The 24,209-nt window shown below is 44.4% G+C and overlaps 2 protein-coding genes across 3 annotated transcripts in view; both read right to left on the bottom strand.

Moving 5' to 3' along the window:
- The window catches only part of LOC142960208 (cell adhesion molecule DSCAML1-like), a 49,370-nt gene extending 46,344 nt beyond the window's left edge, over positions 1–3,026 (bottom strand). For both annotated transcript variants that reach the window (XM_076101918.1, XM_076101919.1), the window contains exon 1: positions 2,804–3,026. In XM_076101918.1, the coding sequence (XP_075958033.1) occupies positions 2,804–3,026 (223 nt within the window). The remainder of the gene's footprint in view (positions 1–2,803) is intronic.
- A 6,319-nt stretch (positions 3,027–9,345) lies between these two features.
- Positions 9,346–20,786, bottom strand: scn4bb (sodium channel, voltage-gated, type IV, beta b). Its single transcript, XM_076102370.1, has 5 exons — positions 20,702–20,786; positions 16,343–16,506; positions 16,038–16,257; positions 9,598–9,727; positions 9,346–9,442 (listed from the first exon to the last, which is right to left on the bottom strand). Exons 1-5 carry the CDS (start codon positions 20,784–20,786, stop codon positions 9,346–9,348), a joined length of 696 nt encoding a protein of 231 aa, XP_075958485.1.
- Positions 20,787–24,209: the final 3,423 nt, after the last annotated feature.

The following is a 24,209-nucleotide window of genomic DNA, read 5'->3' as shown; positions in this document are numbered from 1 at the left end:
TAACATTTGTCTTGTTTATTACATTTAACTGCTGGTCCTTCGAGGGAAAAGTGTAGAAAATGTAAGTCAAGTTGCTTGATCAATCATCAGACTGATATTTTCTATTTTCAAAAAATGGCCAGCATTAGTCAGTCCATACGAGATTTCTTTATTTCATATTATTGTTGAAGCACAGTACCCTCATTGTGAATGAAAAGAATCAGAATAATGTATCATAAGGCCTGAAAGGACCACATTACAGCAAAAGTCACACTGAGTGCTTGGTATTTCTCCGTTAACCCAGATGGGTGTTTTCGTCAAATTAAATAATGCCGGGTTTGAGCTGGTAAAAAGATGTAGGCCTGTGCCCCGCCTGAGTAATGATTGGCACCCCTGTGGACCACACAGCTCTGTCATTGAGTGGTGCCTATAGCTCAGATTGCAGCTTTAATTGTGCAGCCTTGCAAAGACAGCACAGGGAATTGGACTGGGGAGGAAAGGAGGGGGTTATTTTTGCATATTTCTATTTGTGGAGGGTGAGCAGTGGAGAGGGACAAGAGTGTGCCAGGGGGAGGGATCACCTTATTGCTTTAAATTAAATTTCAAGTTATGTTGTTTGAATATTACACAAATCTATTCATTCATTCACTTTTGTTTAAAATATTTTATTTCAAATTCATGCTCAGAATGGGCCTACAGCAGGCCTGTATGTTTAACGTGGATTGTATTCTCTGATAATTAATCCACAATTACTGTAAATTCAATATGTGAATTTGATTTAAAATGAAAGAAGAAAACATAGGTTTTTGTTTGGACATGACCACTTAAAAATCATATTAAAATCCTTTAATCAGGTATTATATTTTAAATTGCTGCAGACATATTATAAGCATTGTGCTCTAATTGGTTATTACCCTTCAAGCATTTTTTTCAAAGATCTGTTAATGACCCTCCTAGACCTGAGTGTCTCTGACATAATAGCAACATTTATTTAATCAAAAGTCTTGTGTGAAAATTTTAATGTATTTTAAGAATCTTGTAAATAAATAAATGATTGATTTTCCAATTTAGCTCCAGCAGAAATAACATCCAAAAAGTGTCCAACATTTAACAACAAAACCAAGAGGGGTGTCCCCGTCACTTCTCCTCCGCGCGCTTGCCAACACACAGACACACACACACACACACACACTCACACACACACACACACGAAAAAAAACACGAGCCATGATGCACGCGCTGGCACACGCGCGTGCACAGCGGCGGGGTCCAGGTGCGCTATTAGTGAGGAACATGACCGGGCAAGTCTATAATTTGCACCCACGCCCCTGGACTTTCTCATTTGGTGAAATAAATTTGCTTATTTTAATAAGATTCTGCAAAACCCAGAGAAGCTCTGAAATCACAGCTTTCCAGTTGAATAATTGCTTTAAATCAATAGCAAATATTTGGAACCTCTGTGAATTTAGAGAGTTGAGGAAAACTATAAGGACAACAAGCACAGGCTGCACATATGTGACTAACTGCTAATTGATATTCGACAATATTTGAAAAAAAGGCTTATTCAATGTGTGCGAAAATGCCATAACTTAAAATGGCCTATTTTAATCATCTCGTTTGCATCGAGAACAGCCATGTTCCTCCTTCCAGCCAATCCACCATGCACCAGACTTTTTTGCTAAGTAAATGCACACCCTCTCAGGCCCTGTGCTTTAAGGACAAACAATATGTAAACATGACTCCAAACAAGCAGGCTACACAAAGGCCTGGGAAATGCTCTCACGTGGAGATAGTGTTGAATTCCTGTTATTTTCGACGCAGCTGTATTCAGGATTATTATAATGCACTGTAATAGCAGAAGATCAACTTTGCAGTAGGGTCGGAGATTTACTGCATATACTGAACAAGAAGGAATCCATTTAAACAAACAACCCGCCTTCTTTATTTATAAACACAATTAAACAAAGGAGAAATTACGAAGACCAAATGATTTAAATAAGGAGGACGAATCTGAATGCGCCAATTAAGGCCTTCATGTGGGAGTAGATCTATTAAACTATTAAGGCCGTTGTGGAGAAAAAAAGGGGGCCGTTTTTTCGCAATCCAATTTAAAATGGAAACAATTTGTCATCACATAGACAACGAATTAAAACCCTAAAAATCTCATCCTAAATAAAAAAAAGAGCATCTCTTTGGAATGAAGCGCCTGTGCCAAATATAGTCCATGCAAACAGCTGCAATTAGCAAATGCTACACAATGAGAGCATCAAGATATCAAAAAAACCCACAAGAATTCCCATCAAAACTTTACAGAACTGCAACATTTTTGAGTGAACTTGCTCTAAAATTCGTAATCAATTGATATGATTGCAGGCCGATGCATGTTTTCATTTTTCTCACACCCTCCCTCAGTATTTGCACCTCATTCTCCCTATTCAGCCATTTTACATATTCATAACCGGAGTTGGTAATGCGAAAACAATCCGTGCTATCAGCACCATCTGAGGCCGCCGCATAAAACCCCAAAACAGTCAGGTAAAAAAAGAAAAATCACTTTACACCTTTACTTTCGAAATATGTCTACCAGTTAGTCTCAAGCAGGTTTATACATTTTGATTAAACGATTTTTAAAAAAATATATCAATTCCTCATCACAGAGCATCCGATGATACATCAAAGCACAAGCCACACACACCATTCGCCGCCACAAATCGATTGAGGATTCGATTAATTATCACTTTTCATTCAACTTAAACACAGCACGACTCCAGCACTCGCTCAGCAGCATTTGGAATATGTCAAGCGTTTCTTTTTTTTCTCTTACCTTCTTGGAGAGAGTACAGCAGGAGTAAAGTTACAAGCCACATGCCATAAATAGCAGGTATATTTTTCAGGAATATTTGGCAATCCTGGCAAGTGTGAGGCGCGGTTTTTTGGCCAGGCGGGTCTCCGTGCTGGACTGGCGACTGTGCTCCCCGGAGGTCTCTCCAGCCCTGCTGCCCCGCTAAGCATGGAGGGGAAATGAGAGGCGCTTCAGCCCCGCCCATGTCCCTCCTCTCTTCCCAAGACTACTGTGCATACAAATCCATCCTCACTGCACTAATCAAACACCGCGGAACGATGGGTCACAGCAAAGCCGAGAGTTGACGTGAGCTGAACAGTGGATTTCGGTCTAAATGGGTCCAAATGGCCAGTTTGTGTGAGCGGGTGGAGCTGCGCAGACAGATCTGTTGGCACCTTGGAGAGAGCGCACCCACCTGTGCGCCCCTGATGACCGCGTTTTCTTTGCGCAATATGGATCTGCACAAACTGCTCAGGTTGCTCCGAAGACTCTAAAAATGTAGTAATGTCCTTTCCTTTGAGTTTGGGCCTCAATCACAGGGACGCGGAGCTGCACCACAGATTAATGAATGCTTTTCTTTGTCTTTCGGAGCCATGGAACGTGCGCAGACATTTGCGCACAGATATGCACTGCAGATAGAGAGGAGGCGAGAGACAGATAGTATAGCGGGGTGTGGGGCATGACACTTTCACACAGCAGGTGAATAACACAGCAGGTAAATCAAAGCAATTGTCAAAGGTTTCAGTGAAACCTTAAAGCATTGTGAGCAACTTTCTACATTGCTATTTTCCCTTTTCACCCTGCTCTCTGTTGCGCTCCCCTGCATAAGCATAAATTAGGACGGCAAGAGTCAGGACACTCCCAGTTCATAGAATATTTAAAGTCACTGTGGATGCCAGTGGTGGATCTGAGAAGTGATCGTCTGCTGCAGCAGCCGCACAACCTACAGGCATAAAGAAACCATATCAAATGTTTTAATTGTGCATTTATGTTAATTTAGTGTCATTTTGGTCTGATTGTTGACTTTTTCTACCACTGCCGTCTTAAATATAAGTATTTATTTCGGCGTGGTGTTGTAGCCCAAGTATTCACACACACACCTTTATGCGTGTGAACACAACAGGCCCTGAGGTTGGCAAGTATGTGAAGTGAATCACATGGTTTCTATGAAGGAGATTTTCCACATCACTAACATAAATGATGAAATGAACAACATATTCTTATTGGTATACATGTAATTCATTACAGGCTAAGGCTGTGAAACGGTTCACCATTTTAAATGAACATAGTCATTGCTTTGCTCACAAGCCAAATTAAGCTCAGATTGTTATGTGATTAAACGTTTCCAGCCCATATTTAACAACACATAATAACCTCATAGCAACGACTAAAGACACCTAGACGTGTAGGTCTGTTTGACGTCCGTGTGTCGGATGTCACTCTTTGAAAACTTGGTTGTCTTTAAACTTAAACATCTTCAAGAAAAGGTCAGCATCGCCTTCTTGCCTCTCCTCACGCTGCAATCTGCTGTGACCGGAGGTTCAAGCCTCCGACTCTCCACACGCGGGTCACTGCTGACATCTGCTGGTTAGACTCACTCATGCAGGGCACATTTCTGCACAAGGATTTCGTTTTTTTTATGACCGTGTATGTGAAGTGTAATTGTGTTTGTGGCACTTTTTATTCGTGTGAAAATAACACTTGAAGATGTCCTATAACGCACCAATAATAGAAAGACTCAAATTTTGATGTGAAGATTTCCTTTTATATTAATTTCATACATTTTTTACTTTGTTTCATCAAGCATAAAGGGAGGAAGGAGCATCTGGTGAACATGCAACATCGATACAGCATGACACTAAGCTCCCATGTACAAAATTGTACTTTTGCATTTTCCTTTGTGCAAAATCCCTTCACTGCCAGGACTCAACATGTTTCATTCGATAATTCATGTATTGCTAATGGTTGAACGTGAACATAACAATTCCAACCAATAATATGATCACAGACTTCTGAGTAATTCCTCACTCTGCCCCTTGCAGTCAATGGACAGTACATGGAGATAAGATCACTTTGAAATATTCATTTGCTTGGAAGCTGAGCATGGATGTTGTTGTTAATGTAAATTTATTGACATGATGACGGGTTAATCTCCCCGCCTTTCTGGAGGGATTACAGGGATATTCCAGCGTTAAAATGTTGACACATTAAATAAAAAGAATGCTAAAAATTGACACAGCAGACGGCAGACCCTTTAGCCCACAGGCTCCAAAAACACAGGATACTACACTTCCCATGATGCAACTTGATAGTGTCTTTTATCAGACCTTCCCTGAATGCAAAGGTTTGTATTGTCTATACATTGAGATGACCCTGATGACATTATCAAGGGGGATTTTCTCAAACTTGAAAGAAACTGTCCCTTTAAAGTGAGCATTTTTCAGCAGGACCATCGTAGAGGCATACACTCTGTTGTAGGTTTACCTGTGTAGTCGTCTGTTATCGTTGTTCTCTCTCCCTCAGTCCAACAGGAGGCAGTCCTATCAAAGAACTAGCGCTTGTATACAAACAACACGACAGGCTAGATTTTGTTCAAAAATTTATTCGATTTCATGTTTCTATAATAAAGACATTAAGAGCTGATGTGCATGGGAGACATCATTTGAGGGCGAGCCAGAGCATTAAAGTTGTACAGTAGGCTATATTTGTGCGCAGAGAGCAGCGGTGGAGCATGACTTGGTGAGTCTATACGCTCTGCAGGGTCTGATCGAGTACAGGAGCTCCGGTCCACACCCCGCTCCTCTCTCGATGATCCACATTCACCTGCATCCCATCAACACAACTCCCTGATCCACATCTCCTACCTGTTGTATTGCTCACAGAACTGTCACAGTAACTCGAAGGTGCGATGTGACAAACTGTCACTTCTGTTGTGATTTGCATAGAGTTGCTTGTCATCATAAGGCCCTCACTGTCACAACCTCAACGTTACCCAAAAGCTTAGTTTTCTCAGTTTATTGATCAGTGAGAAGGAAATCGCTTTTCTTGTTAACCGAGTCTAGTTAGACAACAATTGACAAAGATCAGCCACTCAGAGAAAAAACACTCTTCAACAGTTAAATCAAATTATTGCGATTGAATGATTTGATCCTGCAAAACAGTGTCTTTGTGTCTCCAAAGTCACTGCACCAGCCTGAAGGTTAGGACCTGATTTTTTTTTGACAACACAATTCTTAAACCGGAGTGGATTTTTAAATCAAACAAGAATATGGAAAACATATATGAGGAATGTATATCACCCATAATATTTCTTGCACCTTCTGCAATATCTTTCACAAAGATCCCATGAAATGGGACGATGCAGTTATTGCAGCTTTTTCCGTAATTTAGTCGAATCAAATATAATTTTCCATCAATAACAGTCCATTGTTTTATAGTCCACGTAAAGGAATTGTTTGACATTTTGGTTGTTTAGCTTAGCTCAGCAAAAAGACAGGTAACAGCAGGTGGAAACAGCCAGAACAGCTCTGTCCAAAAAAAACAAAATAAATCTGCCTACCAATAAAGCTCAAACTAACATGTTATATTGCACATTTAACCAGTTAACAACCAGTGGACTAGAAACACTCCCTGCCAAGAAACAGTCCTCCACATAACCTTTCTGTTGGTTTTTACACTTCAGATTAAACAAACGAAATATAACATGTTAATAAGTGAGCTTTAGAGGTGTTGGTAGGCGGATTTTGTTAACATAGGAAAAAGTCACGCTAGCTGTTTCCCCCTTTTCCAGTTATTAAGATAAGCTAAGATAACAAGCCAGACACAAGAGTGGTATCCATCATAATCTCGGGCAAGAAAGCAAATTAGCCAAACTTCCCAAAACGTCCAAACTATTCCTTTAAGACCGATCCCTCTACATCTCTTGCCGCTTCAACAGGAAATACATTACATTGAGAAACAAACGACATAATTTCATGGGACTCATGGGAATGTTATCTCATGTGTGCCGTGTGGTTTCTTCTCATCTCACTTGGCTGATCAATGTGACAAACAGACACTGATTTGCATTAGATCCTATACAGACACACAAATATACATGTTTTCAAAGTGCCCAACACATCCATATCCATATCCATTTTATAATATTGCTTCAAGCTAGTGACTAGAGACTGGAGTCACTTTAACGTGGAGGCACATTATTATCGACATAACAGTGAGCTTCTGAAACCACCAGAAACTCACACTTCACTGTACAGTTGGCTAAGCTAACACCTGCTGAGACTGGTGGAGGTACATCGATATCTGACCTGACCCAGCACTTAGCCACACATCTGTCCCACTCTCCAGAGGTATTTCTTTTTAAAGCCATGACATTCAGTGTCGTGAATGTGCAAAACACGTGTATATTGTAAATGCAGGTGAAATAGTATTTCACTGTTTGAGTGCGATGCAGCTACATTCATCTCCTTAATACGACTCGGTAGAAACCATCCCCGTTTAGCAGTCAGCGCATCACTCTAGCTTGAACAGGTTAATACTTGAACTGCAGTCCCCCTTCTCAACCTGCTATCCGAGACCCGACCCCATGATCATTTAGAGTATGAATTTATGGGTCATTTACTGTATGCATGGGCAGGGCAACCAGGTTTATCTTTTCCACTGCAGTGCAGCTATAAACATTATTTATTGAAAAGAGTAAAACACTGACTGAATGGGAAAAGTGTTTATGAAAAACAAGCTTTTTGTACCAAGACGCACAAGCAAGTATATTGAGTCTGATCCAGGCATACAGTATCCATGGCCACATCACCAAATAGTGCTTAGCCTTAGCAAGGGTTAGCGTGATGAAATTCGTATTGGCATAAAATGGGGTTTACAGTTAACCTCAGAGCAGACTCTACCAGTGTTAGTACATTGGAACATGTTTTTTCTCCCCCAAAAAGTATGAATATCTGTTTTCAAGCATTGTGTCTAAAGTTAAATCTGGCCCATGTTGCACATGCTTAAATGCATTGATTATTTGTCTTAAAAGCAGCAGCATCAGAGGGACATTCATTTTCTATGGGGGTTTGCTTCAGGGGATTGTCTATCGTGTCGGTTCAGAAGCTTGTTGTATTATTTCTGTTTGCTGAGCTTTATAAAGTGTTTTGCAATATGTAGTCGTCCTCGCTGGCAGAGGAGCATAGAAGCGCTAACAGGCACCTGTGTTTTATATCAAGCAAAGAGAAGTTACAGGATGAAGAGCTGGGCTGAATCCTACAGTATTCTGTTTGTACCATTTGTGTTAGCACCCTTTGTTTTACGACAGTTGCTTGAGTAACTCATACAGCATCATTTAGGTGTATTGTGGAAAGTAGCCACACATTGACCAGTGTATCTGCGAGATAGATCATTCGATTTTGATTTAGTTGACCATTTTATCGACGGGCTACCGTGAATTTGGTGTAAGGATTCAGCACAGCTTTAACTACATTACATTATTTCCTGTCTCAAGCACTAAAAGACGAGTGTTTTTGTTTTGACTTCAGATGAAAAACAGTCAAAGTGTACATGTATTTAATGTATCCTGGCTGTGGCCAAAGACAATTATTGTTATATCAAGGCTACCAAGTACTTTTAACAGAGCACGACTGTGCAAAAATGATATACAACAGTTTGTTTTTTTTCGTGAATAACCCCACACACATCATTTAATAGGGTGTACACACAAATTCACACAAGCATACCCACAATTTAATAAATGTGCACATGGTTAAAAAATAAACCATCTACCAGAGACACGTAGCTTACTGCTCTTTAACAAGAATGCATGTGAACACATACGACTACCATTGGGATTCATTAGTTATGCTTTCTTTCTTCTGTAAGGTTGCACTTCCTTCCCTGCTGTTGTCAGAGCAGTGTGTTGTCTTCACTGTGCCACAGTCTAACCTGAGAAAACTTGGCAACAAAGTTTTCCTTCGAGACGTTTTGGACTTTGGACTTGATATTTATGCTTTGTTGCATGAAAATCAAGACCAATAATGCACACTTCATTAAGCAAAAGTGCACACAAGCTTTATTTGTCAAATGATGAACTGTTATCAGATTCAGTTACTGGCCACACCAAAATAACAACAAAGATAACACCTTTAATGTGTTTTTTTCTTTTTCTGGTAATATGTTGACCAAAGGAGGTAGATCTATGGGAGACCAGGTGGGAGATGGAATGTAAATATCATATGATTAAGAAATGATCCTTAATAAATCAAGCTGGAGCGTCTCTGGTATGTGCACTTATTCAATTATGTGTACATTTTAAGTAATTATGTGTGCACTAATTTGCACTTTCTTTCGTTGTATATCATCTGACACAGTTGTGTGCACATGTGTATATTCCCCTTTGTAGGCCACAGCCAGGCAGTTTTTAGTATCCAAACTTGACATTAATGAATTTGCGTTTGTGCAAACACGTGTGCATGTACAAATATATGCACACGTAAATAAATATGAGTAATCATATGGTTTTATATACATGCACTTTCTCATTTCTTTTTTGGTGTTGGTTTTGAATCAGCTTTGGATCCTGAGAGGCCATTTTCTGTGTTGTCGATCCCTGATGAAGTTACAAGGCACTCCTTACTGCAGTGGCGTTGGAGGAAAAAAGGAGAAGACAAAGTTAGGACTGTACACGCAGTGCAGCTCAAAGAAACATCTCAAGCTCACTCCATAATCTGATGAAACAGTATGAAATTGTTGCATTGCTGGTAAATATCCAGGTGGTTGCGAAAACTCACTTTTTCTCCTCAATCTTGGAAAGAACAAAGATAGTGAAGTTCTTGAGCAACATGAAGCCCATTAATGCTGCAATGGCTCCGCCCACAGCTGAGGCTATTATGATGGTCAGCCTGTTGTCCACCACCCTCACTGCAGACATTAACAAAGCACCATGATGGAGAAAAATATACATAAAAACAGTTTAAGGTCCAGAAAATTAACATTTTCTACAACGTTTGTGTCGTTACAAAGCCTTCTAATTCGAATAAGTTGGTGCCTCCACAAAAGATTGGAGCTGTAGTGTGGCCCCAGGCTGCAGCCGTCTCCTAAGCCCGACTAACCAAAGCATTTAAGATTCAAACTATATCCAGACTGATGGGGAGTTCATCTCTTGTGACCTTTGGTCCCTTTAGACTGCTAACACTTTACCAGAACCATTTTTTATGATATTTGGTGAATTTTCCTTACACCCCGTCAGGTGCGCTGAGAAAAATCTACCTGGGTGAGCGGTGGCTTATTTGTCCTTAAGTTTGTACTTTCAGTCAAAACAGCACCAAAGAGCATTTAATGAACTGCATGATTAAACCTACCGTATGCCTAAAAATGCTTATTTTAGTAGGAGAGGATAGTCAGCTCTCTTTGACTGTTTGTCTTCGTGTGTGGAGGACCAAACCATTTGAGAAAATAACTGAAGAAATGCACAAAGAGAATATTTATCATGATAAATTAATTTATTTTTCACCTCAGGATTTATTTTCCTTCTGTGGGATCATTTTCATTTTTTTCATTTTCCCTAAGCAGACTAAACATTTCTCCAGCAATGCTGTCCTTGTTTATGTGGCCTGATTTTGTCATGGTCCCAGGTGTGTCTGCCTGGGCGTGGCCTTCCTTTCCCCCTCCTGCTGCCAATCAACTCACACACATGGAACTCATTCCCTCATCAAGCTCCCACAGTATATCTACTCAGCTCTCCCTCAACTCCTCGCCAGATCGTTTGTTCTCTCTCCGTGAACGACAGCTACGGCCTCTTGGACTTGTATTTCTTTCCCGTCTGTAACCTTGTGCTTCCCCCCAGCTACAGCCCCCCCCCCCCCGGAACTCTCCTGGAGAACTGCCTCAACCAGCCACCAGCCCGCAGAGGACGCCAGCCCAGCTCCCACACCTCTCTCTGGCAAATAAAGAAAATTGTGTTTAACTCCAACTCCGAGTCCTTGCTTTTGGGTCCAGCCCCGCACTACCATGACAGAACGATCTGGCCATGTGGACCCAGCAGTGGACCCAGCAGAACCGGTGCAGAAGCCCACCGTCTCGACGGCGCTTTCCAGCCAAGGAGCCTTACTCGGACAACATCAAGCGTATCTCCACACCCTATTTGACAACGACCGGGCAATGGTAGACCAAATCGCGGAATTAACAAGGAAAGTGTCTCTGTTAACCTCTCGGTTGCCTCCCTCAGCTGATCCTGCACAGCCCGGCCTCCAGCCCTCTCCAGCTCTGCTCCCGGAAGTACCCACTCCACTTAGAGTCCTATGCTCCGGACCCTGAACCCTTCTCCGGAGACCTGGGTAGGTGCCGAGGTTTTCTTCTCCAGTGTTCTCTGGTTTTTAGCCAGCGGCCGTTGACCTTCCCCTCCGATGTTTCCAAGGTACGCTATATTTTGGGACTGTTGAGAGGAAGGGCTTTAGCCTGGGCAGAAGCCGTTAATTCTAATCTGGCAGTTACAGCCCTTTCCTATGAAGACTTCCTTTGCAGGATGAAGGGGGTTTTCGACCACCCGGACCACGTTGGTAATGCGGCTAGACGCTTGCTTAACCTTCGCCAGGGCCCCAGAAGTGCGGCTGATTACTCTGTGGAGTTTAGAACACTCGCAGCGGATTCCAGATGGAACGATGAGGCCTTGCGAGGGGCGTTTTTGAATGGGCTCAGCGAACACCTAAAGGATGAACTGGCTTCTCGTGATGAACCTGTAGACTTTGATTCTCTGGTTTCCCTAGCTATCCGGCTCGATAACCGCCTGCGTGAGCGACACAAGGAGAGGGCCGGCCGTCCCAGTCAGTTTGCCAGCTCCCACTCGTCACCACCTCAAGCTAACTGGGGAGTGCAACCCCCCCCATCCCGGTTCAGTACCCCATGCCGGCTCATCCCTCCACGCCTCCAGACCCTGCTCCTCCTGGCGAGGAGCCCATGCAGCTGGGCCGGGCTCATCTTTCTCCTGCTGAACGGTTGCGCAGGATGAGGGTGGGTGAGTGCCTGTACTGCGGCCAGTCCGGTCACTTCATTGCTCTCTGCCCAGTCCACCCAAAAGACAGGGCTCGCCAGTAGTAGTGGGGGTTCTGGCGAGCCAACCCAGTTCCCCGTCTAGTTCCCTGTCTAGTTCAGAGTCCAGCTCCCCGAGCCAGTCACTCCCATCTAGGTTGCTGATTCAAGCCACTCTTTGTCACAAACTACTATCCTTGCCCCTCCTAGCCTTGGTCGACTCTGGCGCTGAGGATAGTTTCTTAGATAGAGATGTGGCCATCCAGGCTGGTTTTCCCTTAGAACGATTACAGTCCCCCCTCTTGGCAACTGCTTTAGATGGCAAGCCGTTTGCGCAAGTTACCCATCATTCAGTCCCTTTGTCCCTTGTCCTGTCTGGTAACCATAGTGAGATTATTCGGCTCAACATAATTTCTTCCCCTAACTCGCCGCTAGTCTTGGGCCATCCCTGGTTAAGGTTGCACAACCCACACATCGACTGGTCGGCAGGGAGAGTCCTTAGCTGGAGCCCCTTTTGTCTCTCTGCCTGCTTGCAGTCAGCACTGCCCCCTGCAGAGGGCACCACATCACCACCGAGCCCTCAGCCTCCTGACCTGTCCGCCATCCCAGCGGAGTATCACGATCTTGGGACTGTGTTCAGTAAGGACTTTATCGTCTTGCCTCCTCACCGCCCTTACGACTGTGCCATAGATCTTCTCCCGGGCGCTCCTCTCCCGTCTAGTCGGCTTTATAACCTGTCCCGTCCTGAGAGGGAGGCCATGGAGAAATACATCAAGGAGTCGTTGGCAGCTGGCATAGTCAGACCATCCTCATCCCCTGTCGGAGCTGGATTCTTTTTTGTTTCCAAAAAGGACCACTCTTTGTGACCCTGTATTGATTTTCGTGGATTAAACAATATTACAATAAAGAACCCCTTACCCCTAATAAACTCTGCTTTTGAGCCTCTTCAGGGTGCTACGGTTTTCACGAAGCTGGACCTCAGGAATGCCTACCATCTGGTCAGAATCAGGGAAGGGGACGAATGGAAGACCGGCTTCAACACTCCACTCGGACATTTTGAGTATCTGGTAATGCCTTTCGGCCTCACTAACGCTCCCGCTGTTTTTCAAGCCTTGGTTAATGATGTGCTAAGAGACTTCCTCCATCGTTTTGTCTTTGTGTACTTGGACGACATCCTTATTTTCTCCCAGAACATGTCCGACCATGTCTCCCATGTCCGCCAGGTCCTTCAGAGACTGTTAGAGAACCGGCTCTTCGTCAAAGCAGAGAAATGCGAGTTCCATGCTGGTTCAGTCGGCTTTCTGGGTTACATCATTGAGAGTGGGAGGGTAAGGGCCGACCCAGACAAGATCAAGGCAGTGACGGAGTGGCCCCGACCCTCCAACCGAAAGCAGCTACAGCGCTTTCTGGGCTTCGCAAATTTCTATCGCAGATTCATCAGAGACTACAGCAGGGTGGCAGCACCTCTAACCAGACTCACGTCCACCTCCATCCCCTTCGCTTGGACCCCTGAGGCGGAGTCTGCCTTCAACGACCTAAAGGGTAGCTTCACCTCAGCCCCCATCCTGATTCAGCCCGATTCCTCTCGTCAATTCATTGTGGAGGTGGATGCTTCAGACAGTGGAGTGGGGGCAATCCTTTCGCAACGCTCTACCTCCGACCAGAAACTCCATCCCTGTGCCTTTTTCTCCCATCGCCTCTCCCCAGCCGAGCGCAACTATGACGTTGGCAACAGAGAGTTACTCGCAGTCAAGCTTGCGTTGGAGGAGTGGAGGCACTGGCTGGAAGGAGTAGAGCAACCTTTTGTGGTTTGGACCGACCACAGGAACTTGGCGTATATCCAGTCGGCCAAACGCCTCAACTCCCGTCAAGCCCGCTGGGCATTGTTTTTTGGCCGCTTTAATTTTACCCTCACCTATCGGCCCGGCTCTAGAAATACGAAACCTGATGCCCTCTCTCGCCTTTATGTCTCGGTGGATTCTCTACCCAGCCAAGACTCCATCCTTCCTCCTACCTGTGTGGTAGCGGCAGTTACTTGGGAGATCGAATCCATGGTCAGGGAGGCTCAACGGACACAGCCAGACCCAGGTAACGGCCCCCCAAACTGTTTGTTTGTCCCTAACTCTGTCCGGTCTCAGGTTCTCCAGTGGGTGCACACTTCCCGTTTTGCCTGCCATCCAGGGATGAACCATACCCTGTCCCTCCTGAAGCGACATTTCTGGTGGCCATCCATGGAAGCAGACACCCGGGCCTATGTTGCTGCATGCACGGTCTGTGCACGAGGGAAGACCTCCCATCGTCCGCCGGCTGGGTTACTACGTCCACTTCCCGTTCCTAGCCGTCCCTGGTCCCACATTGCTCTAGACTTTGTAACCGGTCTACCCCCGTCTCAAGGTAACACAGTCATACTCACCATCGTCGACCGTTTTTCTAAAGCTGTTCATTTTGTGGCCCTTCCTAAGCTGCCCACTGCCCGTGAGACCGCCGACGTTTTAGTGAGCCATGTTTTCCGCCTCCATGGCATTCCTCTGGACATAGTCTCTGACCGTGGCCCACAGTTCATCTCACAGGTATGGAGGTTATTCTGCCGTGCTCTTGGCGCAACGGTCAGTCTTTCCTCCGGTTTTCACCCGCAAACCAATGGCCAGTCGGAGAGGGCTAACCAGGACCTTGAGGCTGCTCTACGGTGTGTAACCGCCACCAATTCCACCACCTGGAGCTCGCAACTGGCATGGGTGGAGTACGCCCACAACTCGCTGACCAGTGCTGCCACGGGTTTGTCTCCGTTTGAATCTTCTGTGGGCTATCAGCCACCTCTGTTTCCCTCCCAGGAGTGCGAGTTGGCTGTCCCATCGGTGCAGATGCACCTCCGCCGCTGCCGGAAGGTCTGGAGAGACACCCGCGAAGCCCTACTCCGCTCTGCCGACAGCAACCGGCGCATTGCTAACCGCCGCCGGACCCCTGCCCCAGCATACCAACCAGGTCAGAGTGTTTGGCTTTCTTCCAAAAATATCCCGCTGAAGACCGACTCTAGGAAACTGTCACCCCGTTACATTGGCCCTTTTGTCATAGAACGGATAATCAACCCAACTGCTCTCAGGCTAAAACTACCTCACACTATGAAGATCCACCCCATGTTTCATGTCTCGCAATTAAAACCAGTTTCTTCCAGCCCTCTTTGCCCTCCTTCCGATCCCCCACCTCCCGCCCGGGTGGTCGACAACCACCCAGCCTTCTCTGTTCGACGGATCTTGGACGTACGTCGTCGGGGCAGAGGGTACCAGTACCTGGTGGACTGGGAGGGATATGGCCCAGAGGAGCGGCAATGGGTACCTCGGTCCTTCATCCTGGATCCTGAGTTCGTCCGGGAGTTCCACCGGACCCATCCTGACAAGCCCGGCGGGTCGACAAGCCCGGAGGCTCCCGTTGAGGGGGGGGGTACTGTCATGGTCCCAGGTGTGTCTGCCTGGGCGTGGCCTTCCTTTCCCCCTCCTGCTGCCAATCAACTCACACACATTGAACTCATTCCCTCATCAAGCTCCCACAGTATATCTACTCAGCTCTCCCTCAACTCCTCGCCAGATCGTTTGTTCTCTCTCCGTGAACGACAGCTACGGCCTCTTGGACTTGTATTTCTTTCCCGTCTGTAACCTTGTGCTTCCCCCCCAGCTACAGCCTCTCTGCCCCCCCCCCCCCCCCCCCCCGGAACTCTCCTGGAGAACTGCCTCAACCAGCCACCAGCCCGCAGAGGACGCCAGCCCAGCTCCCACACCTCTCTCTGGCAAATAAAGAAAATTGTGTTTAACTCCAACTCCGAGTCCTTGCTTTTGGGTCCAGCCCCGCACTACCATGACAGATTTATCTTATCATCAACATACAAATGAAAGCATGTTCTAGTTTATTATTACTGCAGTGTGCACATTATAGGGCCATGAAGCAAACCCCAGTGAGCTGTCCCACATTTGTGATTGGCCAATATATACAGTATGTCAGGGCATATAGTTATACTAGGAATATCTATAGGGATGTGTTGTCATATTGGGCAGTTCCCACATAATTGGGCTAATTTCTGTTGCTGAAAGAGGGGACATTTTCGTTTTGTAGATGAATAATAGGCTGGCTTAAGATCATTTGGGCATGTTTTTAAAAAGGCCGCATTTATACATAATGAAAGGAAAATAAAGCATAGATCTTGACCACTCACACTCGTCCACCACAATGAGGGTGAAGATGGTACTGTGGTTCCTGCCCTTCTCTTTGGGATTGCGTCCAAAACAAGTGTACTCGCCTCCGTCCTCGAAAGTGATGTTCCACAGCAAGATGGAGATGTTGTTGTTACGGTTCTTCCCCACAAACTCCACCCGCTCTCGATATATAGCCACATTTGGCTCCACCCCCTCTGACACGATCACTGAATCGCACACCTGATGGGACCAAGTCATCAAACATCCAAATCTACCAAACAAGTGACCTGAGCATGAAGCTTTCTCTCTGACAGAGGGTTCTTACCTTCTGCATGGTGCCGTTGTCATTGAATTGCCAGTTGAAGTAGAGGTTCTCGATGCCGATACAGCTGGCGTATGTGCAAGGCAACATGACTGTGCTGCCATTCACTGCCTGCATCGAGGGAATCTTCCCAGCAAACATCTCAAGGCCTTGAACAGACCACACACCTGAGGAGGAAAGGGGAATAGAAACCACAACAAGATTAGACTGTACAGTGCAGTGATGTTGAGTGAACATAAAGTCAGTCTGCTTTACGGCAATAGTTCAACATTTTGGGGAATACACTTGTTTGCTTTCTTGATGAGAGTTCGATGAGAAGATCGATACCACTCCCATATCTGACCGTTAAATATGCAACTACAGCCAGCAGCCAGTTAGCTTTGCATAAAAACTAGAAACAGCTCATCTGGGTCAGTCCGAAGGGAACAGAGTCCATCTACCAGCACAAGCTCACTAATTAATTAACACACATCTTGCTTGAATAATACGTACCACAAATTGAATAAGTAACTTTTTACAGGGCATTATGGGCCAAAATGTATCTTGGCTGGGAGCAGTAACTTCCTAAAGTCTTGTCATATTTGTGAGAACACCAGCAAATACTTCAGGAAGTTACTGCTCCCGGTGTCAAGAAACAGTCTTGATTTTGTGACCTTCGGTCAGAACCTCCAGTCTTTATGCTAAGCTATGCTAATCAGCTGCTGTCTGTAACTGTATTTTCACGGATTTGACAATAGTCCAAAGTAAAAGATCACAGTTACTGAACTTTGTGCTCCTTGGACTCATTTTATGGTCACATCACAAAACAAGTCCTGCCTGCTCATCCAGTTACACCTGAACAATGAGAGCAGGTTCATGGACAGTGACAGTAAATCTGACTCATACACATCAAAACACTAATTACCTGATTATTCAAATCATTTTAGACCATTTGGATAACATTTTAAGTGCTCACTAATACAGTATGTAAAAGGACAACTTAATTCTAAGTTAGATTTGCATGATTTCAAGAACACATTACAACATACAATAAACTATTATTGGCACTTGACTAGTCACACCCTCAGCAACATGACACCACAAAGTCCTTGCTGTGACATTACTGTAAATAAGAGAGGCTGAAATCTGCTGGGCCCCTTGAAAGAACTGTAACTGAACACCGGGGACCACAGAGAGCCTAATTAATCAAATCCTACCTCCACCAATTACGACGGATGGAGCAGGAAAACCGCCGTGTCTTTTTTATAGTTTGTTTTTTCTTTTTTCCTAATTGGTATCCCACCTTCTGTTTATGTGTCGAGGTCACAGGTAGGCAAGAGTCACAGTATATATAATTTTAGCAGGTCAAGGACGGACCGAAGGTCTGTTCTCTCCCTCTTCTACACCGTTAAAGCTCCCCCTGCTTAATGCGTCCATCTAGTGTGTGAGATGTAAACTACAAACTCCCAAGGTGCTGTGCAGAACCAGTACACATATGATGAGGTTATGGGGAGAAAACACAACACCTGATAAGATGATGGTTTCAGGAGCAGCTGTATTTCCTGCACTGCTTCTCACATTCCCACAGTTATGTTTTGTGTGTTACGCTTCGCTCAAAACACGGTCAAGGTCAACGTATGACAAGCAACATTGCAGCAAATAAAGAATAACATTGCTACCAACTGCAGACATGGCTTCACACAGCGAGGCTGTGGCATACTGTCTACGGAAATGTTATTGATTCATTCTCATCTCACCCTTGCTATCTTGCAAAACTCTCTCTCTCTCTCCAATCTTTTCCCTCAGCTGGTCCAATGCAGCACAGTGAGCTTGCAAAAACAGCAATAGAAGCAGTGACGAGAGAGCAACAGCATCCCCCCTCCCGTCTCTTTCCTCGTTCACATTTTACAGTGTCACTTTTTTTATCAACCTTTTACAATATTTTTGTAATATATATTGTAATATATTTGTAGTTGCTGCAGCTGCCGACAAGAGACCCAGAACAAAACAAGTACAATGACATGGAAATACAAAATTGAATGATCTGTTCTTCTGATTACTCTGACAACATTAAAATATGACCCCCACATTGTCTCTTTTTGGAATTTGTATTGAGGTTTCTAATTAAAGTTGTTTTGCAAGGTAAAGTGTTGGGGCTTCAGATAAAACTAGAACAGTGATGCCCCATTTTCTAGCCTATATATGTCAACTTTAGAATATCTTACAACATATGCCCACATCATTTCTAAAAATACATAGTTCATCAAAATAACAGAATAGTATCGCTCGGCCAGTATACTAAATTGTAGACTCTACAAGTTTAGTATCAGCCTCTACAATGGCATTGTAGAATTGGCATTCACACCAATACAGATGTATCTGCAGTGAGCTAATATTGGTCGCTCTATCAGTCTAGCTGTACAATAAACCACCAGCTATTATGAAATACAATGGTCGACCAAACATGAATGGCACTTGATAGCATTTCTTTGACAATTCACAAGAGATTTTAGGTGAAGAAGGGACAAGAATCGATCTTATTCGTATTCATATCAAAGGTGTAAAAGGAAACATATACTGGTTTGAATGGTTAGAATGACAAAAACAACAGAAGATGTCTCTTAAATTGGAACAAAATTCAACCTAAACATGAACAGCCTATGCTGAAAGACAAAATGCAGAGACATAAAACAGCACTGTTTCTTCTGCTTAACAAGTGTAATATACAGTTTTAAGCACCTCGTAGTGTATTATACTATAGAGCAAACACATATGATGGTTAATCCATCTTATAATGTTGATGCGTAGATGTAACTGCTGTAGCATCCCTCTCTCTCTCTGCTCCACCTGCATCTGCTGATGAAGTCCACCATGCAGTTTTTGTAATGGCCAAAATGTTTGCTGTTCATTCTAAATAAAGAGAACACCTGTGAGCAAGAAATAGCCATTCTTGTTCTAAAAAACACCATCTCAATGTTTACCTGGCAACACAATTCCACTGTCAGTCCACGTGTGGAATCGGAGGTGAATATTTTAACCTTATTGAGAATTATTAATGGGATCAAATTGACAAGGCCAGGAATGATGTGAGGTAGTTCTAGAGCACATAATGTCACAGACCGTGGTCTCATGTAGATCGTCTTTTTAATGCCTGTTTGCTGCGCTATTGCTGCACTGATGCTGCACACACCCATAAGCGGGTTGAGAAAAAAATCCAAGAATGATCTACTGTAAGTACTGAATGTATGAACAATGTCAGAAAAAGGGAATTAGACATACATATTCTGACAGAAGCATTTTACTCAAAATAATTAATTGTCAGATAACGGCTAATGCAGAATAAATGCAGGATGGCAGCTGTCTGCCAGTGTACGGTGGACATTTATACATTATGTGTCAACTATGACTGCAATTGGATTCTAATGGGATGTTTTTTTTCTTCACAGAGGAACAGGAAAGCGTCCAATAAGGCAACACTTTATTTGGAGTTGTGTGGTTGGGTGTCACTTCAGGCAAACAGAATATTCACAGCTGAATCCTCTATATCCAAAACACCATGACTATCACCACTGTCAGTCTCAAACTGCTGCATGAATTTACTCGAGACAACAATATCATATCTGGATAGCTACTGTGCTGTAACTGTACGATCACTGCAAAACACTCTTTATCAATAAATGGATTCATGAATCAAATAGAAATTAAACTGATATTTTACTGGGCACTGCTCCGAGTGACTCTGCTGCACTATTACTGCAGATACACCTCCACTGTAGGGAATCAAAACCTCTTGTCTAGAGTGCCTCAAGTCTGACACAGCTTTCCCATCACAAGAGCCGCTATTCTGCCGATGTTTACTCCTTGGGGGACATACAATCCCAATCACAACCAATATGGATCGCAGATAACACCAAAATATTGAACAATGGCTTTATTCCGGACAAGCACACTTTAATGAAACATTCAGTCCTCGTTCTGTGTTTCACGGCAGAACTAGCAGCACATTCTGCTAATGAAATGAAACATGCAACCTTCAGAAAAAAACCCTACTCATCACGGGACAACAAGTCCTGTCTCCAAAGTAAAACCCTTCTGCGAAACCTAGTGTACCGACCTAAATACAATTGCAGTCAACACTGACGTAGGTCAGAAGCTGATGAAGGTCAATATCAAATTTGGAAAAGGAACAGCGTCATCGTTCTGCATTCCAACACAAACACACATCGATATTGTCAACAAGCTGTCGGTATTCAATAACGGGTGAGGGGTAAAAAAAACAAAATGTGAAGTTTTCAAAAAAGAGAGATGAGGAGGCATTGTGCAAATCAGCTGTAGCATAAATGATCACGGAGAGAATAAAGAGAGGTGACGTAAAGACATTACCAAGCAGCATGGAGAAGATCAGGCCGACGGCTGTGTGTGGAGGGCCCAGCCTCGGGAGTTCAACCCTAAACCACTGAACCTCCATGGCAGCCAGACCTGTTCCCAAACAGATACTGCTGCAGGATCCAGCGGTCCCTAGATAGCGCACACAGAATCCTTTAGTACAACTTGGCCTCTCTGGTATACTGGATTGAATCTGGAATATGCTGTCTGGGTGTCTGGACCCTAAACGTGGCACGTCCCAGTCGTGCACCTTGCAGTTGTCCGGGGGGCAGGGAGCCTGCTCGCCTATAACCCCAGAGCACTCCTGTGGAAGAGACTGTAGGTTAGACAGAGGGCAAAGGAGGAGGGGGGGTGGGGGGGGATACAGAGAGAGAGAAGGGAAGAAGGACAAAGTCAATCAACAGAAATATTAAAATGGGACATCAAGTTCCTATAAAAGCACAGACCGTACAGTGAAAAGTTACTTTCATACAGTGTGTCTTTACATGTTTCCTGCGTTCATGAGTCTTCATACGCACACAGTATCCCTTCGACTGAATGAAAAAAGGGGAAAAGCTGAAGAAAATAGAAAACATCAAAACATGCACAGTTGAAGTTATGTCATGCCTACCTGCTCCTGCAGCCGGTGTTCACCCAGAGGCCGGCAGGCTGCCTGCACAGCTGAGTCAGTGTGGACAGGACAGCAGCGGCGAACACTGCGCACAGTCAGGGTTCAGTCAAGGAGAATCCGCCAGCCGACACTTTCACTGCAGAGCCCGCCACATTACAGCCCCAGCCAGGATGACAGAAAATTAGAGAGGAGAGGTAGAGACAAAGCAGAAAGACAGACAGAAATGTAGAGAGACAGATGGACAGGAGGAAAAGCTACCGTTCTCATCCCCCCTCAGCTCAGCACCAATGACGCTGACTCTGCTCCCTGCCCGTCCCTCCGGCTACCTCACAACTTTTCCCCTGTCCTCTCCGTTGGCTGCATGCCACCTCTCTCTCTCTCTCTCTCTCTCTTCCCCCGTCTCTCTGTCTCCCCTCCCTCACCTGCCCCTGTTTCCACTCTTACTCTCTTTCTCTCCTCCATCAACCCCATTCACTCCTCCCCTCTCTGCTTCCCTCCCTGCCTCACCCTCCTCCCCATCTCCTGACTCGGGGCGTGTATGCAGACTCAGCCACTTTTCTCAGAGTGTTTGTGAAGATCGGAGAAAAGTTCTGCAGTGCAGGTTGGGGAGGAGGCTGTGTAATGCAGCCCCAGGGCCGGGCCAGACACACAGTCCCATATCAAAACTCTCCATTCATGAACAGACATGTTCTTATACTGATAACGTCACCGCCAAGGATTCAAAACTCAGCAACACAGAATTACAAGTGGGAGGGGAAACAGTACAAGAGTTGCTCTCTATTCTACTTACACAATTGAAAAAGTCCGATTTTTAACTGGAAAGCTTTTTCTTTTTTCGTTTCTATATCCTTCCCCAGATGGACACGGTAACATTTTCTTATTATTCTGCTTTCCTTATGTCCTGAAAGGCAAGCTCCTTCAGGGGACTCATATTCCCCTGGCACAGAATAATCAGCTTCCTCAGCCACCGGTGATGTGTGCATGCATGTCCCATCCGATGCCTGGAAGGTCAAACTACCTTATATATCATGAGGCAGCCAACGCTCTCTTGTGATCAGTGCAATGCGGCTGCAAGTGCATTATGATATGAGGCGGTGTGTGCAGTTATGTTTCACAACAGGACAGCTCCTTTCCCATAAATGTACAAACATCAGTCATCGACAGCTGACCAATAGCATGTGGCTGACTAAAGAAGTGCTTAGCTCAGAGTTTCCAGATTTGATTTGTCAATTTTAGACCCTGCCAACATTGCATTCATACACTTAAGGTTATATGCCTGCCTGTCAAACTCCATCTATTACTGGGAATAGAAGGTGACACAGCAATTATGGCGTATTGTTATGAGTTCATTCGAAGAAAAAAAAAGGCTCTGGTAAGAGGTTAATCTGAGTTTCATATTGGGAAAAGAGGAGAATTGAGAGTGTTAACTGGATGCAACTGAGACCATGTGACATAGTGTGCTATCTGAGCCAAGGTACAGTAAACACAGGCAGAGGACAAGGGGACTGCTACACATCCCTTTTGGACTTAACATCCTGGTCGTTTTACCCTCTGCTTACAGAACTATTTCTTTCACATGAAAAGGTAAAGTTTGCAACTCTGACTGGCTAGAACTGAAATTCACGTCAGCGGATTCAGTTATGAAGACAGATGCAGGTATCTGCCATTTATTATTAATTGAGCAGGTTATTGTGCACTAATGCAGACTCTATAGGATGGCATCTTTTTTCTTTACTAGCTCATGCAAAAGATTACGATACATATGTCTTCTTTTGTGTTTATTATGTGAAATGTATTTAAGTCAAATGTCAGCTGTTCTTTGCATTCAATATATATAGTATGTATAGTAGAGGCAAGATTCAATAGTGAGGGGAGTGGATGGTCCTGACACAACTGGCTAAGCAAAACTCTGCCAGCACAGCAGCAATATCCACATTAAAGTATAATGTTGGTCACAGTATGATGAGTGAACAAATTGAATCCACACAGTGTTTAATTAAACCGTATGAGATTGTATCCAGTTAGAACCGGCAGTGCCTGAAAAAATAGCCAGAGGATTACAAAACATACGCCAACAATGGCCAATGTGGTTCAAAATGAGCATATACAAGGACGGGAAGTGTGGCGCGGAGGTGACAGTAGGTGGAGTGGGGGGGTTGGTTTGACGGATGTGGAGCTCTAAACTGAGAGATCATGTGGCCAGGCTGCAGGCTCGCCGCTCTCCTCTCCAGGCCCCTCCACTGAGTATCAATGCAGCAGCAGTGGGAACTCTTCCAGAACTGCAGAGGAAAAAAAACAACAGCACTTTGCTGCAGAAAGACAGGATGCTGCTGCAGACCTGTGCAGGACAACTGTAAGTACAGCGAGTGCTCATCGACAGTCACACAAACACAACCACATGGTATGTGTTATGCGAAGAATTACGTGTCCCATGTTATCATTCATAGATGCCATGTAGGTGCACACTCAGCTTTTACAGCCACGTAGGTGTCATTTGCTCTTACTGCAGCAGAATGTGTGCTGCTCCAGAGGAAAGAGACAAGGACACACGTCTCAGCTATCGCTGTAGTGAGTTAGAGCAAAACAAGTACATCCACAATATAAACACAAGAATCAGTGGTGGAAGAAGTATTTAGATTTTTAAACAAGCAGTAAGTTACAATACTGTAAAATACTCCATTACAAGTTAAAGCCCTGCATTCAAGACCTCAGTACAAAATCAAGCACAAAATCTATCAGAAAAAAATAGCTTAAAGTATTAAAAGTAAAAGTACTCCTGTGGTCTCTATGACTTGTATATTATATGAAATACATTATCAGATGTATCAATACTTAAGTAGCATTTTACAGTAACTACTGCACAGTTTTTAGGTAAGTTAGTTTAGTCCTTTAGTT

The sequence above is a fragment of the Anarhichas minor genome, unplaced genomic scaffold (assembly GCF_050575085.1).
Source record: "Anarhichas minor isolate MPS153535 unplaced genomic scaffold, ASM5057508v1 ptg000027l, whole genome shotgun sequence".
NCBI lineage: Eukaryota > Metazoa > Chordata > Actinopteri > Perciformes > Anarhichadidae > Anarhichas > Anarhichas minor.
Note: the sequence above shows the minus strand (reverse complement) of the source record. Positions and strands in the feature narration are given on the sequence as shown.